The following is a 21,203-nucleotide window of genomic DNA, read 5'->3' on the forward strand; positions in this document are numbered from 1 at the left end:
AAAACAAAAAAAGAAAGCAGCTTTGTTTAAAAATAAAACAAAACATGCAAACATTAATAAACTTCTTGACTCCAGATTTCTCGAAGGACTGTCCAATGTTTTCTTTTGGTGTCATAACCTTTTATTTCGTTCTGTGCCCTGATGATTCCACACTGATTCAGTAATGTTGAGGTTATGTAGAGGTTTCATCCTTCCTGTTCCACTGACCTGTTGCGACTGATTTTCAGTCCAGTTTATGTGCCATGCTTCAGCCTGTTCTTCCTGTTTCTGATGAGGTTCCAGCCAACAGTAGACGGATCAACTGAATGTCCAGGTGCATCTTTCAGATTCTGTTCAGTTTTTCAGTCCGGACTCTCCAGAAACTCAGTACTCCACTTGTCTAGTTTCTGCACACGATGCTGAGATGTGCCAAGTTTTTAGCTAACATCTCAATTTGAATCACCTTGTTTGTGCAAAAATAATTATTTTCTATCAAACGGTGTAATATTTTGGCAACTTTTGCTAAATTATTTATGTATGTTTATGTTTTAAGACAGATTTGTCCAAAGGGTTTGGAGTTCTTGGTCACATACAGGAACTGGACTGAAAATGAGTGCTAAAGCTGCCAATGTCCACGGAAAAAGTCTGGAGAACTATTGATCAAAACCACTTTAAAAGATTACAAGTTTGAACGTTTGGAAGTAAAATATGGTGGAGACTTTTGTTGTAGAAACCAGTCCATATCTTTAAAGGCCGTGGCAAAAATGTTTGCATAATAATTTAATATTTTTGTTTAAAATGAGCATTGCATAAAATCACACATCCACCTGACAATGATTGGGAACAAGAAAAGGACTGAAAATAAATGAAAAATCAGCCCACAAAACTTAAAAAACGCCTGGAAAATTATTGCTAAAGACCAATTTAAAATATCAGGAAGTAAAATATTGCAGCTTCCAAACCACCTTTGCCGCTGAGAGTATGGGTCGGGTCCTCAGGTTTTTTCCAGAGTTTTCCAGGGTCCCCCTTCCCCAACTCCAACATTGTGAAAATTGTGAATGATACACTTTGAAACAACATTTCTAACGTCTCTCAGCCAGTGGTACCACTGGCAACACACTGGACACTGTGGTGTAACGACCTGCCTTTTATGTAAATTTCGTTTTATGTCCAAACTGCTGGTGTTTTCCTTACGTGGGCCCCACATGGGCTCCAGGTGGGCATGGGCCCCTGTGCCCATAATGCCCATTGGATAATCCGGCCTTGCCCACACGCACTAATGCACCTCCTCCTCATCTATGTCTCCTACACAAAATTCAACCCTTAAAGTAAGAAAAATTGTAATTAATTGGTTATGTATTTGGGACTGTAATGTTTTTTTTTGGGAATAAAACTTAAACACTTAATAAGGTTGTTTATTCCTCTTTTATATATGGCCACATTTGGACCAAAAGTGCATTTGTGGGATGAGGAGTCTCCAGTTTTTTAAGGCTAGCAATTACAGTCTGACTGACTGTAAGTAAAATATGAAGTTATGACAGGTGTATTGATACTTTTACACCAAACCATAAAGTAAAACTAAATGGTCCCAACTCAATACTTTTATTTAAACCTGCAAACCGGAAGTGGTTTTGGTCATTGTTGGTGACTTGACACTGGGACGGAAACGCAGCTTCTGGGGATGATGAATGTTATTGTCGGCGAAGACGACACATCAAACGACCTCAACCCCCCAAAGTAACACCCTTACGAGTTCATTCTCACCAAAAAACAGACTTGTTCAGTCACACAATGTAACAGAAATTACTTTCGTTTTCCTGGAGGTGGGAGTAAATTCTCATCTCGGTTCTCCCCTCCCCCGGTTTGCAAAGTGCTCTCACCCAGACTGCTTTTCCTTCCCAACTCCATCCCTGACTTAACTTGATTTTTCCACGTAGTTTCGCTGTGAAAAGACACCGAAACGTTGCGGGAAACAGCAGAAAAGTCTGCAAACGACGAGCCGCTGTTGCAGTCAGCTGAGTGATTAGTCGTTAAATGCTTCCTGGGTGTTCAGCGAATGAAAACTGATTTAAAACAAACATGTTACCGACATTTCCACCGGCGGGTTGACAGCACTTACCTACCTGTACACACAGGACAAAGGATGATAGATGTTTATATCCTGTAGGACTGAATTTTTTAACAGTTAAGCAGCGTACTGTACACATTGAGAAAACCCGCCCTATTCATGGAACGCTGCATCTGATTGGTTTTTCATTCTGACTGACTGTTCCTCTCCACCTATCAGAGGACACCTTGCAATCTAAGGGTCGGAAGTTGCAGTCCTCAAAGTTTGTGGTCAGAAAACAGACTTGGGTCGGTTTCAAAATGACAGAAAATCGTCTTTTGAATTCTTACATTAAATATAGGCGAAGCTGCCATTGTTTATTGATGATACAACCGGCATATCTGGTAAATAATGCTGCTAAACAGGACAGGTTGCCTGACAGTGACTGAATTTGCATCAGTCAACACTGGAGAAACCTGCTCCATGACTGACTATCAGATGGATTGTACCAAGAAACAAACAAGGCAGCTTAATTATTTCTTTAATTTTCTTATGTTCCAGATTAGGTTTTAACCCAACGTTAATGAGGCGGCTTAAACTCACCTGTTTATCCATCTACTGTTGCCAGAATCTGCATTTTTTTTTGGGCTGTTCAGGATATCAGTCACCATAAATTTGTATTAAAACCAAAATCCTGCAGCATTATAATATGAGAACTAAGTTTCTGATTTTTCTCACATGACAGCCTCTAACAATGGCTAATACATCAGCCGTTTTCATCCTGTCTCTTCTCTGAGATCTGTCCGAGAGGTAGAAGTCAGTCAGATGCTGACTTCTCTCTCTTCTCCTCCGGTGATATCCTCCTGGGTTTATTTGACTGGACTTACTTGAATGATCTGACTAAATGATTGACATTTAGAGGCCGATCACGACCCAACATCCAGCAGGTACGTCGAGGCTCCAGCTGAGCTGAATATCGTACATCAAGAAGGAGGAGGATACAGCTGCAACGTGCATTTATCAGACATCTTTTGCACAATTAGAATAAAATCAAGGGGTTGATACAATTTTATTTTTAATAAAATCCATTATGACTTTAGAAAGTTTGAACAAGAACCTTTGCTTGTTGCCAATTATTATGTTTAAGTAAAAGTACACAGTATTTATATTCAGATACATCAGTACAAGGTATAAACACGACATGCACATTAGAGTTAAATCTGTTTTTGTAAACTGAATTAAGAATCTTAATCCATCGTTTCCTTCTTTATACATTGTCTAAAACGATGCAGATGTTTTTGTTATCTTTTGAAGGGCTCTTGAGTAAAACTTTTCCTGGCTTTCTGAAGGTTTTTTACCTTTTTTTCTTTAAACAGTGGATTTTTTTTTCTTTCTTATATTCAGTCCAGTCTTTAATGCGACCATTTTCAAAGTCAAGTGTTTTTTTTATTTAAACCTCTACACAGCAACCGATGAATAATTTACAGGCTCCAAACTCAAGGGATGAACCAGTGTTATTGTCGACAGATAAAAAGCTGCATCTGTGAAAGCAGCGAAAATAAACAACAGAAAATGTTATTTTAAAATCAACAAGGTGATTTCCAAAGAGCTGTCAGCTGAAGACTTGGCACATGTCAGCATGGTGTTCAGTCCGTCTTTATTCAGTACGTAGACCAGGTAGAACCGATGTAGATGATCTGAAATTCAAAGAAGGACCTGAGAAATGCATCTGGACCCTCAGTCGATACATCTACTGTTGGCCAAAGCCTTATTGGAAATGGTCTCCATGGAAACGTGGCTGTCAAGAGGGCATTCTTAGTGAAAAGAAGGTTGATATGTCACGAGACACAAGAACTGGACTGAAAATCTGTGGCGACAGGTCCGATGTAGGGACGGATCCACCATGGAGAATGCTAGCAGATGTGCGAACAGACGAAACTTTCCATTGTGACGTTAAACGTGCTGGAAAAGGTGACCTGAGAGAACCGGATCGTTAACAAAACGTAGCAGGTCAACGTTACCGCCACCATGGTGGGCAAAAGCAATGCATTCCTCGTGATTGGCCAAATGAAGATGCAGGAGAGTTCCATCAAAGACGTTTTATTAGGAAGAATCCCATTTTCCCCCCACCAAAAGTCCCGTCCCAGAGGAAGGGGTCATTCTACTCACAATAAAAGCTAAAGAGTCTAAAAGTCACGAGTTCTACTGAACATGGAAGCCTTTCCTGTCCCACGTTGGCGTGAATATCTCGTCCATTCTTACGAGGAGAATCAGCGTTTTCCTTACGTTCCGTCCTCTAACTCAACTGCTCTCAAACTTTTTTTTACCCGTGACCCCCGAAGAAACAGAAGTTGGTGTTGGCAACTTCAACATGATGGCTGAGATTTATTGTGTGATAGCTGGGTCGGCCTGCAGTATCCTCTAAATCAGGGGTGGGGAACCCTGGTCCTCCAGGGCCGGAATCCTGCAGGTTTTCCATGGATACCTGGTCCAGCACACCTGATTCCAATCAAATGGATCCAACATCTTACCAAGATCTGCTCAGTGATTCATCCATTTGAAGCTGGTGTGTTGGAACAGGGTGACATGGAAACTTTCAGGACGAGGGCCCAGTTTCCCCAACACTGCTCAAAGCTTCAGGCTGGAAAACTGTCAGAATATTCATGAATAAGGAGGATATAGTTGTTCTGAGTGGATTTGGTGACAAAGAACCTTCATGCCCCAAATTAACTTCTCCCACGCAGATCACATCAAACTCAATGTTTTGGATGACGTGTAAAAATATCCTTAAATATTAAAAAACTCGGGTGAAAATTTCAGATTTCTCTCTGCATTTATTTAACAATCCCGGTAAAAATCCCACATTTATTAAATGTAGGATGTGTTTATGTTTTAGTTTTGCGACCCCCATGGGGATCCTGACTCCCAGTTTGAGAACCACTGCCCTGACTTCAGCATATTTTTGTATCGAGTGTAAATGAGCATTTCATTGTTTCAGAAGATGCTTTTTCACGTCATTATGCTGTTTTTTATGCTGTTTGTGTGTTTAACCCCTAAAAATCCTGAAATCTGAGGAAAAAACAGGTTCTTCTACATCAGGGGTGTCCAGCTCCGGTCCTCGAGGGCCACGGTCCCACAGGTTTTCCATGTATCCCTGCTCCAACACACCTGACTGAAATGAATGAAGTTTACAGGCTGTTAGATTAATTTAATTCAAGTCAGGTGTGCTGAAGCAGGAATACATAAAAAACCTGCAGGACTACAAATCTCGAGGACAAACTTTGGACACCCCTGATAGATTAAAGACTGGTCTGTTTCACTGGTCTACCTTTACTGGACCCTTGCTGATGTTAGTGGAGAACAGCATGGCTTCAAAGACAAACTGCATCTGCGACGGGTCTGAAGTAAGAGTTTAATGAATCCACAGCCATGATTGTAACCTGGACTGACCTTTGCTTCCCAGTGGTGCGTAACGTGGATGGACTTGGAGGACAGACTGAAAACTAAGAAGTAAAAAAAAAAAAAAAGAAAATCAAAGATTAAATGATATTTAAGAAGAAAAATTCTCCCCCTTCAGAGTTTCCAGTGGAAGAAGACTTAATCTACTGTCCTTATTCTGTAAGAAATGACCTAGAAGTCTGTATAAAAAGGAGCTCTGACCGTCTGCATGGAGATAAAACCAAAAATTCCAGGTCATCGTTCCTTCACTTCAGACGGAAACATTTTATCTGCATGTGAGCAAACAGTAACTGAATCCTGTCATCAGTTTCTGGTTCATATGGTTTCTTCTGTCTTTACTTACCGTTTTCAGTCCAACGGCTGAACGAGAATCGCCTTTGAAAGGAAAATTATAGAGAATAAAATGCTTTCGTGACAAATATAGAAAAAAAAAAGAAGGAGATAGAAATAAAAGCAGCGACTTCTGAACGGAAGCAAAAGGAGACAAAATGTTGGACTCCATGTGTTTATTTGCTAGTTGCAGTGTGAAAGGAGAGAGCGGCTGTTACAGGTGGAGCACCTCCTTTCCCACATCCGCGCTGTATGTCACCTCCGGCTCCCCGTACGATACGCCACAAACTCCCAAAGTGGATACATGCCCCCCCCAAATCCATTCACGCTTCATCACATCTCTTTACCTTTTAACAGTTTGAAAAGGAAATAAATGTACAAAGAGTTCAAGTTGAAAACTTAAATCTTGCCAAGACTTTACATTCAGGAGCATTCGCTTTGAGTGAAAAACAGCGCAATAACCAAACAACAGAGATAATAAAGGAAAATAAAAAAAAGAATCAGTAAATATAAATAAAAACCTATCCACTGCCACTCACGTCTCATATGTTACAGCTTCATATTTGTTCATTGCAGTTCAACTCCCTTCCGGGCTGATGAGTCGTTATAGTTTCTCCTTCGACGGGATCCAGATATAAGGTCCTGAATGTTCCTCTATCACCTGTTTGCAGTGTTCATAAATATCCTCTAAGGTGTCTCCTTGGACCAGAGCTGAAAGGCAAAAAGAAACCGGAGGTTATACTGGAAACTGGTTGTCTGAGAGATGAAACCGTCTGTCCAGAGCGCCGATGCCAAACCTGAGAGGCAGAACGGCGGATCGGGTTCGTCCACAAACCGGGGATCAGAGCGTTGACTGAAACCAACCACTGGGTCATACATTAAACCAAAAGACACGGCGAAGACTTTTCCGCAGCACTGATGTTTATTTACGACAGTAAAACACGGGTTCGTTCACAGCAGCCTTTCTGATCCGAATCCAAGTCCGTTTGTTCGTAAAGACCGCTTCCTTTGGGGCGAAAGCGCAAACGAACTCTGACACGGATCAATAAAGTGGACTCTATCCACAACACAACAGGTGTACGTGCTGGACGATAGGCGGCTCTGTACGGGAGAAATGAGTCGGACCTGGAAGAACTTTTATAGAAAATTCTTTCTCAACCCAACGGCTGCGAGGATCTGATCCGTGTTTTGTTCAGACGGTGGAAACAGAAGTCGTTCGTTGTGCGTCTCGAACAACGTAATTTAAAAGTCTCGATCTAGAAGAAAGTTTCCCTCCACCTATCAGAGTCCAGCGGACCATCCTGGTGTGAACGTAGCTTGTTACAAACTCAACGAGAAGCGAGAACTCTTCTTGTTCTCGAAGCTGCAAGAACAAGAAAAACGTTTGTTTTGCATCATTTCTCCACGAGAAACTTTGTGTGCGGCAGGGCGGGATTGTGCGCTCAACGGGGTCCGTGTCTTTAAAAGCCACGTTTCCGTATTTTCTAACACGCCCAGTTAAGATGTCCAGCCTTGGCGTATGTCAGCATGGCGAGCAGAAACTGGACAAGAGGCAAAAAAAACAAGAAGTTTCAGGACTAAAAACCTGTCAGGACCTGAGAGATGCATCTGGACCTTCAGCTGATCTAGTTCCTTCTAGCTAAGGCCTCATTAGAAATGTCCAGCTGTCCAATCAGAGAGAAGACGGCTGTCCTTCAGCACCGCTGCGGGCTTTTAAAGGGGAGTAAATTTGTTTAAAAGGCAGATAAAGTTGAAACAGAGTGATGAAGGTAAATAACCGAGTCCGAGACTCGAACAGCAGGTCCAGCGGATTCTCTCTCATCTCTTTCGCCTCCACCCGGTCATCATTTGAGGTCACTCGGCCCGATTTCCTCCAGTTGGCCTCCACCCACTCTCCGTCAGGGAGCTATCTGCTCTCTGGTTGGACAGTTTCATTAGTCACCATCCAATCAGACAAAGGCTGAAGACTGGGACAAAATACATCTCGATGCAGGAGGATGTTTGCAAAAAAACTTCTATTTGCTTTCCACACATGCAAACCTCTTTAACAACCAGGAAAATCGTTTTCTGCACATTTACAAACTTTATTTTTGAGGCAGAAAATCTTTTTTGCAGGATGACAAAACTCATTTGACAAATATAAACTAAAATTATTTGCAAACCTTTTCAGCTGCATAATGTTCATGGCGTCAAACTGATCCCAATGCAGACTTTCACAATAAAAGTTTGAGGTTATGATACGTTGTGTATCTCAAGCAGGGAATGAATTACACTGAGGCTTTTAGGCGTGCGCCGCATCTTCACAAGCCACATGCGTTTATATTGCACTCCAGGATTGTCAAAACAAGGTTACTGCCAAAAGCATCCTGCTACTACCAGGAGCTGTGCAGTCGGTCCAGTTAGAAACATCTTACATAGGGACGGAAAGTTCTGTTAACAACCACAAAAAGCAGCAAATTACATGATCAGTTCTTGTTCAGCTCAAAGCACAGAACAAACACTGCTGCTGCTGAAAAAAGAGGAGCTGATCACCTGCATTGCTTTCAAATTTTAATTAATCTATTTAATGTATAAATGAAAAAAGATAACGCCGACAAATTCATGCTCTTTTTAAAAAAAAAAAAGCATCAGGAACCTTAAAATTATACGAACCATGGAGCCGACTTTTTTAAAGGCTCCGCCTCCACGTTTCAGCTGAATGTCTTTAGATCTCCTGGAGTTCAAATCATCTCAAGATAGAAAACTGAACGCAAGTCCTTCAGAACCACACAAATAAACTTCTTAAAACCTGAGAGGAGATGGTGCCAAATTATGATAAAATCGCAATTTCAGGGCTGGAAAATACAATCTGCGTTTGCAAACATGGACGTCGATATTCTGCAGCGTCTATATTTGCTGCAGTCTGATGCAGCCCAAACGCTCAATACTGGAGGTCACCGCTAGGGGGCAGCACCACTGACTGAGTAAAAAGAGATGGATGGCGCCTCCATGACGTCACCCGTAGGTTTCTGAAGAGCTGAATTGAAGCTCGGTGGGCGGTTCCTACCATCGCCATCTTGGCAGGGGCATGCGTGTCGTCTCGCCCGAAAAATACAAATATGGGCAAAGAGGTGGAGCTGAGAGGGGGGCTGTGAGCGTCATGGTGGATGATTGACATGGAGCAAACTCTGAGCAGACTGTAGCTAAGAGCTAACCGAGCTAACCGGAGCTAACCGGAGCTAAACAGCTAACGGAGGTAAGCGGGCTAAAGCTAAGTCACGTTTATTAACAGGCTAAAAACTGCAGTTGTTTTACGTTCTTCTTACTTGAAGCGGGAGATCGGGTACCTGTCAATCAAAAGAACACGCCCCACAATATGCCAAATTTTAGGATTAGATTACTTTTAAACAAAGAAGTTAGAAAAAAATTCACTCCCCCCACAGTTGTCATGAAGGTAAACCTGACCTATTAAACCTAAAATGGATTTCTGAACCAGGCTGTAAACATGTTTATTCCTGCTGTGAAGTTGGTCTTTTTAACATGGGAGTCTATGGGGATTTGCTCTGTTTTGCAGCCCCTAGCGGATGAAGGGGGAACTGCAGTTTTATGCACTTCCACAAAGGCTGCACTTTGAACCACCGGAGGTTGCTGCTTGGGCAGCACACAGTGCTAAGAACTCTGAAATCGTATTTCTTGGGCATTTTTCCACATGAACCCCCATAATGCGTGCAATCTGTTGCTAACTTTTAAGGCACAGACGTTTGTGCAACAAGGAGAAACATTTATAAAAACGCTGGAAGTTGCCAGCAAGGTCTGAGAGGCACCATTGCTTTTACCTGAGACACCGTGTTGCATGAGTGCATCTTGTTAAGTCAATACTGCAATAAGCACGTGTGGCCTACATGACAAACGAACGCTAGTTACGTGAGGCAGCTGTGATGCGTACACAGACATGTTGCTAACAGTAAGTAAATCCCAGGCCAGCCCTTTGAGACTGCTCCTGAACTGTCTCAACCAAAACGTCTCTCATATTGTGTCACTTCACTGGATCAGAAGCTGTGTTTCCATTACGCTGAGAATTTTGCAACCAAATATCGCGTTAAAAAACGCGTTAAAGGAAACACCTACGTTTAGGACAAAAGTCTCAAATTTAGCTAAAAAGCTTTTACTCTCTCATGAAGTGGTTTCAGACGTTTTGACATAGAAATATATCGCAAAAGTGTCATGGAAACACTTTTTCTGCATTTACATGTCCTCGGACGTGATTTGGGGGTCGTGACCAGTTCATTTCCAGTAAAGTGAGTTTCAGAGTTTTAGAAAAAAAATGAGTCAGAAAAGCTTCAAAAAGTCGTAGCAAATTCTCTGCAGCGAGTGGAAAACCTCAAAATAACGCTACACGGCTACCTCGCAGAAGCCACAATTCTCGTAAAAACTTGTCAGCCGGACTAGATTTTACGAGAATTGCGAGATTTTACGATAATTTTTCTTATTTCTACACATCTTGAACTCCATTTATCAGTACATTTTGAGCAGAGATCTAAAAATAGTCAACGGGCTCAAAGGATTAAAAGGAATATAAAAAGGCTGAAATGGGACTATGTTGCTTTATAACAGCAGGACTGTCATGTCCAGAGGTCAGTCATGGAGAAATCGACTCTGAACTCTGAATGAGACAAGCTGAAAACACACATCTGCTTCTCCATTTGTGTTTCTATTTATATCATACCTGTGAAGTATTCACCAAACTCCTGCTCCAGTTTCATCGCCCTGTCAAAAGTCTTCTTTGCTTGTTCCTCAGTCAGTCTTTTATTCATGTCCCTGCACCGGAGGACAAAACATCACAAACAGGATTAAATCAGGATGGAAACGGACACAATGAAGCAAAGCATTAAAATGTGACTTGAGGATTTTATCATACTTTTATGTTTGACTTCAGTGTGTGATGATGTGTCGACAAGCATTTGCTGAATGAGGCCACTTTAAAACATTTTTTATGACATGCTTAGCAACTAAACTAATATATGAAGAAAAAATAATTAACATAAATAAATACAAGTAAAAAATATATAAAAATATGCAAATAAAACATGTAAATGTGAATTTGAGGCAAGATAAAGTTAAAACTGCACATATTTTGGGTTGTTGACTGTTTTCCTAAAGGATAGTTAATAAATGTCACATTTTGATCTTTTGCATTGAAACAAAATGGAAAATATGAAGTTTTTATTGTTTACAGGTTATTAATCAGTTGTTTTATTGATAAGACTGTGCTGTTTGTGCTCCCTAGGTTGTATGTGGCCTCTTCAACCCATCTACAGCAGGGGTCCTAGTGTGTCATTGGCTTGAGAAAGTAATAAAAAGTGACAACTAAAGATACTCACATGAGTAAATCAACAGACTTGGGCTTTATTAGGATGGCGATCGGATAGAGTTGTGCTACTTGTAGCCGTTTGATGGCATTCCCAGACACGTCCAGGATGCAGTGTTTACCCTGAGACATAGGCAGGTATTTAGAGATGCGTCGTGCAATAACAAATAAAGACAATTTCATTTCTTCAGTGAGGGAATCGCAGAAGCTTCAGATGCCACCTCGGCTGAATTTAAGGCCTCCAAAGTGCAGATTGCAGGCAGTTTTAACACGTTGTTTGAAATTCTCACCCTCTCTGCAACGTATTTCACAGACTGGACGCTTGTTCCATACAGATTATCGTTGTACTGTCCCGCCTCAATGAACTTGTGCTCTTGGATGTCCTTCTCCATCTGCTCTCTGGACATCACAAAATGGTAGTCTCGCCCATCGACCTCATATGTCCGCCTCTGCCTTGTGGTATCTTTGGTTCAAAGAAGAGAATAAAGTCTAAATGTTTCATAACAAGAAGTAGGAGATAAATTCTGTTTTGACTTTCAATCCTGAAGAAAACCCAAAAACTATTAGAAATGTAGGCAATAATAGTGATGTATGGTGCAGTAAAAGGGACAAAACAAAGACTACTGAAGGGCTGCATTGTTGGTGCGACTAGCTACTAAAAGGCTAGCAAAGCTAAACGCTACCACGTCCTTCTTTGTTTCATATACTGATCAAACACCCACCAACATCTGTGACATTTGGCTTTTTAACACAACGGGAAATGGCTGACCTTCGTGCGGTCCCGTGTTACATGACTGTACAGCAGTTGGAACGTTTGATTGGCTCCAACTCACAACATCTGGCTGCACCTGCTCATTTTCCATCAATGCGCTGCACTCAGGGCTGCACGAGTGGGAACAGCTCATTTATTACATACAGAAACACATTTCTCAACTGTAAAGTCACAAAATCAGACAAAGAACTGAAAAAATCGCCACAAGAAGCGAAACGCGAGACAGTTGGCAGGATATCCAATAGTTCATCCCTTTATGTGCATATTAGAAGCGAAACGTTGGGTTTTAGTTCTTCCCTTAGATTCAGGTTGTGTTGTTTCGACAAAAATCTCAGACAGGTTTGGTAATTAGCGAAGCTGAAGGGAAGCTACATTATTTGTCTACCTCTGAATGAAGTGTGAAATAGGGGATCCACTGATCCACTTTTTGGAAGTTCTGATCTAATACCGATATCTGAAATTTGAATATCTGCTGATACCAATATTTGCCGATACCAGATCTGTTTATATGAACATTATTGTGACTATGGTTATTATTGCTGTTATAACTGTGTCAGATTTCATTAGGTTGTAATAAATGACCCATCCTTTCTGAAGTTACCTCACCAATCCAAATATAATAACATTACAGATCTAACGATTTCAACAAGTTTTATTTTGATTTGGCACATTTTACCTAAATACAGCTATACATGTGTGGTTTGGAAACAAAGATCTCGCTTTTAGTGTAACAAAAATGTCACATTTTAACATTCAAGGCATTTATTTCTTTTAAAACATGTCTGAAGCATGTCATCAAACACATCTGCGCTGGCTTGACTAGTGTGGTATCGGTTGTGGTATCGGTACACTTTTATTAATACCAAGTACGAGTACACACGCTTGGTATTTAGCCGATACCGGTGCATCGCTAGTGTGAAACAGTGAAATGCCGTCTGGAAGGAATAAAAACACTGAAATTCAGCAGGATTACAAAACCTGTGTGTGAATCACAGAACAACCAGGTTTGTTCATGATGAAGGCAGATCAAGGAAATGGTCATGAAAAGAGCTGTTAAAAAACCATTTATGAGCTGCAAGCAGGGATTTGAAGCCCCCAGTGAAGCTTCTCGCCTCCCTGCATCAATGTTTACATACAGGAACATTTACAATGGGCTCAGAAATGTGTGAAGACTCGTGATGAATGTCACGCTGCACGGTCACGGTTGGTCTGGATGGATGGATGGAGTTCTGGATGACCAATATGTCCCAACAAGGCTGCCATTTCAGCAAGGTGGTGGTTATACTTTGGGCTGGAATAATGGGGAGTGAGATGGTAGGGCCCCTCAGGGGTACCTCAGGATGGAGTTTCCACCTGAACATTTCTTGGTGGGTTCCTTCTACAGCAGGGGTGTCCAAAGTCGGTCCTCGAGGGCCGCTGTCCTGCAGGTTTTCCATGTATCCCTGCTCCAACACACCTGGCTCACAATAATCAGATCCAACAGTCAATGAAGTTCTGCACAGTGACTGATTCATTAGAATCCGGTGTGTTGGAAAACATGGAAAACCTGCAGGATAGTGGCCCTCGAGGACCGGAGCTGGACACCCCGGCTCATTCTGCAGAAATACCACCCGATTCTGTTTTAAACGGCTTTTTAATAAAATAATCTCCAGTTTAATGACAAAAAAAATACAAAATGAGAACATTTTTGGTTCTTTACAAACTATTTAACGTTTTAAAACCGTAATGCAGAATAATCTGGAGCGCTGTGTTTGCTGTTACTGGTGTACTTGTTTTTATGTTGCTGACAGTTTCAGAGCACCAAAAGGTGAGCTGTTCCCACTTCTGCAGCCCCTACATCCTCAGGTTAAACTGTGAACCAGGATGTTCGGCTTTTCGGCTCATTTGGCTGCAAACTGAACACTTTGGCACTCTGAAGCCAGACGGATGTTGCAGGGTGTCCGTTGTTAAAAGGCTGCATTTACAGGCTTGGAGATGATGCTTTCTGACTACATTTTATCCCCCATAGCACTGGGGATAACACGACAGGACGGTGTGTAAATTCACACATTAATGTCACTAAATGTAAGAAGTAAGCAGTCTGATGATGCTTCTAAAAGCTGCAGTCATCACCTCAGAATAAAACAGTCCTTTGACTAACATCACCGAGCTAATCTACACACGCTGACGCAGCAAAACTTTATCAAACAGTTATTCATGGGGAGAAATGGGGACGTCACTTACCTTCAAACTCTGAATTGTTAGCAGCTTTTTATGGTTTAAAAGGTAAAATGAAATAAAAGAGATGGAACAATTAAAAGCATGCAAAATAAAAACAGATTTGTCTGATGAGAAATGAGTCAAAACAAGAAACAGACGAGCGAGCGGATCAGTTCGGAGGAGTTCAGAGACGAGGACATTTAACAAACACAAACAGTAAAAACACGTCAGAAACATGAATAAAAACATGTAACACTGATGTTTTTAACGTTTACAGTATCTCTGTTTTTGCACTTCAGGTCTGCAAAAATGTCCAATTTGACGTGGAGACAGTGAAGATGTTCGTTCTGCTATTCCTTCATGAACATTTAATGCACTTCTGGTACTGAGGACAACAAGAGATGAAGAGTTTCAGGTCGTTTGTTGCCTATTTTCTCCTACGAATCTCAAGAAAACTGATCGATCTGACTGTGATGTGTGCTCCTAGATGCCTCCGAGTCCAGAGAAGTCAACGACAAAGTTAACATGCTGCACAGTAACTATATTATATATATATATATTATAGAGCTGAATGAATGTAGTTTTATCAGCTTCTGAAGAAGAACAGGTCTGGATCGACTCATCGCTCACTTCCTCCAGATTGTTTCCTTTGTTTCCGGACGTTCGGCAGAAACGTGTGAATTCCTTCCACTCCTCTCTTCAGGATGTTTTTTTTTAACACTTCAATTATTTTTTTGGACAATTTTGTTGACAAACTGGAGATAAGTTGTTCATTTATGATCCTCACAGATCCAGCGGCGTCAAAACTGTCCTCCTGTTCTTCAGTCTTTTTGGGAAGGTGTCCATCAGATGATTAAAAAATCTTCTTTGTTTTGACATTAAATTTATGTGTGTATCTTTTTATTTAGTAAATATAGATCAAAAGTTGTCCACAGCTGATAAGTACCTTTTAAAAATCTTTAAGACAGCGTGCAAAAAAGCTTTAACTAAGCATTGGCTTAGCAAGGATCCACCCACTATAAAACAGTTTACGGTCATGGTCAATAATATTTATAATATGGAACGCTTGTCTTTTAACTTGAGACTCCAAAAAGGAAAGGATGATACCTTTTGGGAAAAATTGAACATATATCTAAGAGACAGGGGAAATACTGAAATTAATTATTATACCTTCTCTCTTTCTTTCTCTTATTCCCCTCTCCTAATGGGGGAGAATGTGTTTTTTCTTTGGTTTAAAGCAGAATTTCAGAATTTGGGTGGATTTTTGTGGATGAACCAGAGATGACGGTTTTTCAGGCTTGAGTGTTTTGTTGTAAAATTGGGGATAGCCTCTTTAAATTGTAACATTTGTAAATGTTTTTTATTTGATTTAAGTACCCGTCTAAACCTCAGTTGGTTTATTTATGTTCTTTCTGTATAATTTCCTTTTTCTTTTTTTGTGAAATATATAATGACTTTAATAAAAATAAAGAATGACGAAAAAAAACGTCCACCTGTTCAGTCCACCATGCGGCGAATGTCAAATCTTCTTCCTATCAAAATAGTCGACAAACTCGTTGCAGGAGGCAGGTTTTTCAAAGATTATTAGTGAAAATATTGTGTAAAATATTTAAAGTTTAAGAAGTTTAATGCAAACAGTAGAGACAGTAGAGATAGATGTCATGCCTTCGTCTTAGCACCTGATCTGCATTGGTGGAAGTTGTGTTTCTACATGTTTATGTTTCATGGATAATTTACACTGCAGTCCTTGTTTGTCTCTGCTGATGCAGAATAAACTTAAAATATTGACGTTCACAGAAACAGCAAACTTGTGCTTCAGCGCCTGAGATTTGGTGTTTATGTGTCCTGCTGATGTTCTGTTTGTGTGACACTTGGTGGAGTATCTGGATCCTGATAACGCTCCGCTGCATTCAGATGTGAAATGAAGCATCAGCTGCAGGCTCAAGCCAGCAGCGGGTCCTCTGTGCAGCAGAACAAGAGGAAATCTGAACCGCTTCAGTCTTTTTCCTACCGAATCAGGAACCAAATAACCAGTTAGGATGAAAATCACTCGTTTAAAATTACATTTTTAATCTTAAGATTAGCCCGAAATTTCCTCATTTGAATTGTTTTCAAATCTGTTGCAGCACTAAAATGCAAAAGCAGATGAAAATCAAACATTAAATGAGAAACACATGACATGTCTTCACTTATCTATACACACACACACAAACACACACACTTTAAATAAAAGTGAATTTCTGCAGCAAACCGTTCAGCTGATATGTGTTAAATGAGATTAAAAAAAGGTTTCGACAGCAAACAGACGGTGAAATTTGTTTCCATTTGGACACGATGCAGACAACAACATTAACACGTTTCCTGCTGCGTCTGCTGGAACTTACGTGGAACGCAGGAGCCAAACTTGTCTGGGAATTCGGATATCAGATCGTCATTGATTCTGTCCTTCATTGGTCCGAGGATTATTACTGGTCTGGCATAATTTACTGGTGAAAAAAGAAAAAACAGTCAGGTTTAGTAAAGCTTTAATCCCACCTTTAAGTTAAGAATTTCTTTTTCTCTTTCATTTGAAGGCAAAATCTCAGGTGAAATCCTTCATTTCAGAGCTGAACTGACAGAAGGCCTCTGCCGTCCTCATGCCTTCAGGAAAACTTTCCAAGATGATAAAAGAAAACATCAGCATGTTTTTATTTTGACCTAAAATAAGGTCTGAGTGCTCTGGAAGGACCATGGAATAAAGCAAATGTTATAAACAGGCAGGAAAAGACTGAATAAAAGATCTTAAAATTAGATTTGCAGCAGATGGAAATGTGTTGAAACCGACTGGTCCAAACTCACCGTCATACTGGTGTCGCTGGGCTGTGGTTTGTAACCTTAATGGGGTAGGCACGGCATGTGTGGGTGTGTTACAGGACACATCAGCAGATAGATTTAGAAAAAACAAGTAAACTAGTTTAATTACTCGTGTTTTTTAAATGTTCCACAACAAAACAGCTTGAAAGCGCAGCTGACCAGACCTCTTACTGTGATCATATTTGGAATAAATCACACTTTTTATCTGTATTTATTTAAATTCTTAAAGGACATTTTGTGATTTTTCTTACTTTTTATTTTAAAATCTAGATATCCTGACATTTAAGCACCCCTGTGATGGGGGCACTGAGCGACTGCATAATTCGCTTTTACCTCGGACCGACAGAAAGTACCAGAAGTACAGTTTAAAACTTCACAGGTTGACAGTTGAGATGAAAATTAGATTTAAGCCATAAAATAGTTGCATCTGCCTCAGGAGGAGGAAGTAGGAAAGGGCATCATAAGTAGGGGAGGGGACGACGGGACCCGCAGTCTTGTCCCATTTTATGGTCCTGTCCTACATTTCTACTGTCATTCCCCGTGTTCAGGATACGTGGTGTTTAAATATAGATAGTGGAGATGTAAATGACACTGTGGCTGCTGTAATCCCAAACATATGGTAGCTGAATATTAGATGTACATTAAAAAAAAAAAAGAGAAAGACAAGACAGAAGAAAGTCAACTCACTTTCTTGCCGCAGCACAGGTTCATATGAGAGAATCACATCCTCCTGACTTCCTGGTGAGATGCACAAAGAAAAACATAAAATCAGTCTCAGATTACTTAATAAACAAACTAAATAAATCCTATATGATAAAACCTTTTATTTTAAACTGAAGAGTTTTGCTCCGGTGTGTCACATGCAAGACAAAAATATAACTAGAAATATGACGCACTCATTTACTAATTACATGACGTCACTTCCTCTTACAAAGTGGACCTCTGACTTTAGCATCGTCTACTTCTACATCTATGCACCTAAATTAAACAAAAGAAAGCAATTCGGATTATTGTAAAGAAATCTGAGCTTCTAAATGACAAAAGTGATGTTTTATCTAAACTTTCCATCAGAAATGTTGATGTTAGGTGGAGTGAAAAACAACTTTTCCAGATCAGAAGGTGAGTCATGTGACAGAGAAAGTAAACTCTGTTTCACCACCAATTATGTATAAATCAGGGATAATAAAACTCCCCTTGCTATGCTGGTAAATATCCAAACACCGAGACCTTATTGTTTACACTGGAAGTTTAAACTTTTATGTTGGACACTAACAACATTCTCTCTGGTGTTTTTAGGGTTTCCATGGTTTCCCTGATTACCTGGTTTGGTTGATTTACAGCTGAGAATGAATGTACGTATTTAGATTAGTTTGCTTTCTACGATTAGCTTGTAAATATTTATGATTAGCTTGTAGATATTTATGATTAGCTCGCAGATATTCACGATTAGCTTGTATATATGTGTAATTAGCTTGTATATATTTATAGTTAGCTTGTAAATATTTATGATTAGCTCTTAAATATTTACAATTAGCTTGTAATTATTTACGAATAGCTTGTAAGTATTTACCATTAGCTTGTAAGTATTTACCATTAGCTTTTAAATATTTATAATTAGCTTTTAAATATTCATGAGTAGCTTGCAAATATTTATGATTAGCTTGTAAATATTTAGAATTTGCTTGTAAATATGTATGATTAGCTTGTAAATATTTTTGATTAGCTTGTAAATATGTATGATTAGCTTGTAAATATTTGTGATTAGCCTGTAAATATTGGTGGATTTGTGTCTTTGGAAGGTGGGTAATGGCGGGACAGGTGTGGGACTCTGAAGCCGTTAAAGGAAACTGCTTCATGCGTGCAGAGGCCAGATATCAGAGTTGCTTATCTTTCACATGATGAATTAGTTTGCAGTGAAAGTGGCAACACTACGTTAATAAACATCACTGCAGTCAGTTTTTATTGTAGAGCATTCTTTGTTGTCTTAAAGCTGGGGTAGGTAATGTTGGGGAGCGAGCAATATGTGAAAGTGGCGCCCTGTCTTGGCTCCTCCCCCTGTCTTGGCCACTCTCCTTGGCTTGGCTCCTCCCCCTCTGGTTCTGCTCCTTGCGTGATCCGAGGCTTTTTTATTCGCAGCTTTTTCCACCAACGATTTTCTCTTTCTCTGCTGTTTAGCAGGAGGAGACAAATAAACCGAGTCGGGTCGGGAAATCCTTCCTGCATTTTCTCAGCCATGTTTGCCTTCCGAGTTTCTTCTTCACTACTTTGTATTTTCATCCTAACACGCTGTTTATATGCAGGGTGTGGCTATCAGGTATGCGCTGCTGGAGGGGGAGTAGGGGAGCCGGGAGAAGCAGCTTACAAAATATAAGAAATTAACAACTCCATTTGGGTCGGAACGTTTGGATTGATCAGAGTTTTTACAGATTTACAGTAAACTGAGGGGTCTAACTATATTTCTTATTGCTCATGATTACAGAATGTATAGACTACTATCAGGACGAGGAACCACTTCACCCAGAGTAACATGTCTCTGAGCAACATTACCTACCCCAGCTTTAATGTAAACATCTACAATTCTTTATATGAATTTATGTGTTATTTTCCTTTTTTAAGACCACATCTGCAGTTTTGGCATTTTAGTTTGATGATATTATTGATCTGAATTTTTTTTTTTTTTTTTTTTTACATTAAACTCTAAATTCAATCTTTTCCAAGATGTTTAATTGTTTTCTATACATGTTTCCTCATATGAAACCAGATCATGAATTCACAAAGAAATCAATAAAAAAAAAACGGACTGATAAGCAGAATTGATAATAGAATTGATATTAATGACAATTGATCAATATCCACCAACAGTAAAGATTCGATAAATTGCAATAAAATGATTAATCGTTACCCAGGACTAGTTTAAGGTTATTTTCAATCTAACTGGACTCCATTGATCCACATGAGGAAGTTTATTGATGAGTAAAACATGCTGAGAGACCCTGAACACTGCAGTTAGCGTGTTAAATTCATCACATGAAAACCAAGAATTTGATGTTATTTTACTTTCTATGATGGCCTGTAGAGCTGAAAGAGGGCGGACGCTCCTGTTTGTTTGTTTTGCAGATTTTAAATACAACACAGTTCAAAACAAATTAAACTAAATTCAACTTAGGTTTTAAACCTGCACAAAGTGACATTAATATGAATATAAATGCAATATTTTCAGACAGTAAACATCACTCTAACATGCTCACAAGCAAAGAAAGCCTTTAGATGTTTACACCAGCATCATGCAAACATGCACATGGCCACGTCTAACGACAGCCGCCAACACAGGCTAATAATAACTATACTAACAGTATGAAGTGGAGTTAGCATGCCGGTGAAAGTCAAGCTCCGACACAAAAGACTCGCTCTGATATATATATATATATATATATATATATATATATATATATATATATATATATATATATATATATATACACATCCTACAGGTGATTCTCTGTCAGAGGCTGATTCAACAGAAAAGAGGGAATGATCTGTAAATACTCCTGTTTCCGTCTGCGCCACCTCACACGCAGAATAAATCACTGCGGTTTCCATCACTTATCCAGAGTCCAAGGCGATCCCGACGTGTTCCCCGGCGTCTCCTCCCTATATGACGTGCCAGGAATGCCTCACCAGAGAGACGTCCAGGAGGCATCTTAGCCAGATATCCACTAATAATAACCCTAAACTTCTTCACCCAGTGGAAGGCAGGACCGGTCCTTTTCAACAGCAGAGCTCAAAGTTTTAAATGTTTCCCTATTTCAACACACTTTATTCAAATGAATGAACCCTGATGTCGACGGGTTCTGCTGGAAGTTTTTCCTTCATGTAAAGGTTTTTTATTTTTCCCCCTTTCCACTGTCACCCGATAGGGGATTGGATCAAGGTCAGAATTCAATGTGATTGCACCAGCGGTGAATACTGACTGGATGACAATAAATTAGCTTGAATTAATTAATGATGTGTATGATACCCCTGAGACGTCATGTTGTCAAACTTGATAAGTTGTATCCAGTCAAATTGAATCTATTATTTTTGAGCAGGGAAACATCTAAATCCTGCAGGACTGCCGTTCTCTTGAACCAAACTTTCTCACCTCCTGGCCTAGCATAGCATATCCCAATATAAATCCAGCCTCAGTGCTGAATTATCAACCAATCACGACCGATTCA

The 21,203-nt window shown here is 40.0% G+C and overlaps 1 protein-coding gene across 2 annotated transcripts in view; it reads right to left on the bottom strand.

Annotated features, from left to right (window-relative positions):
• Window positions 1–6,419: 6,419 nt before the first annotated feature.
• The window catches only part of dlg2 (discs, large homolog 2), a gene marked incomplete at both ends in the record, with an annotated part of 86,874 nt that continues 72,090 nt past the window's right edge, over window positions 6,420–21,203 (bottom strand). Inside the window, 6 exons of one of the 2 annotated variants that reach the window (XM_079247105.1) lie at window positions 6,420–6,526; window positions 10,521–10,612; window positions 11,176–11,285; window positions 11,453–11,621; window positions 16,490–16,619; window positions 17,674–17,724. In XM_079247105.1, coding sequence (XP_079103231.1) covers window positions 6,420–6,526; window positions 10,521–10,612; window positions 11,176–11,285; window positions 11,453–11,621; window positions 16,490–16,619; window positions 17,674–17,724 — 659 coding nt within the window. Of the gene's footprint in view, window positions 6,527–10,520; window positions 10,613–11,175; window positions 11,286–11,452; window positions 11,626–16,489; window positions 16,620–17,673; window positions 17,725–21,203 lie in introns of both variants that reach the window. The other variant, XM_079247106.1, reaches the window with a different exon arrangement.

Source organism: Telmatherina bonti (genome assembly GCF_933228915.1).
Source record: "Telmatherina bonti genome assembly, chromosome: 10".
Taxonomy (NCBI): domain Eukaryota; kingdom Metazoa; phylum Chordata; class Actinopteri; order Atheriniformes; family Telmatherinidae; genus Telmatherina; species Telmatherina bonti.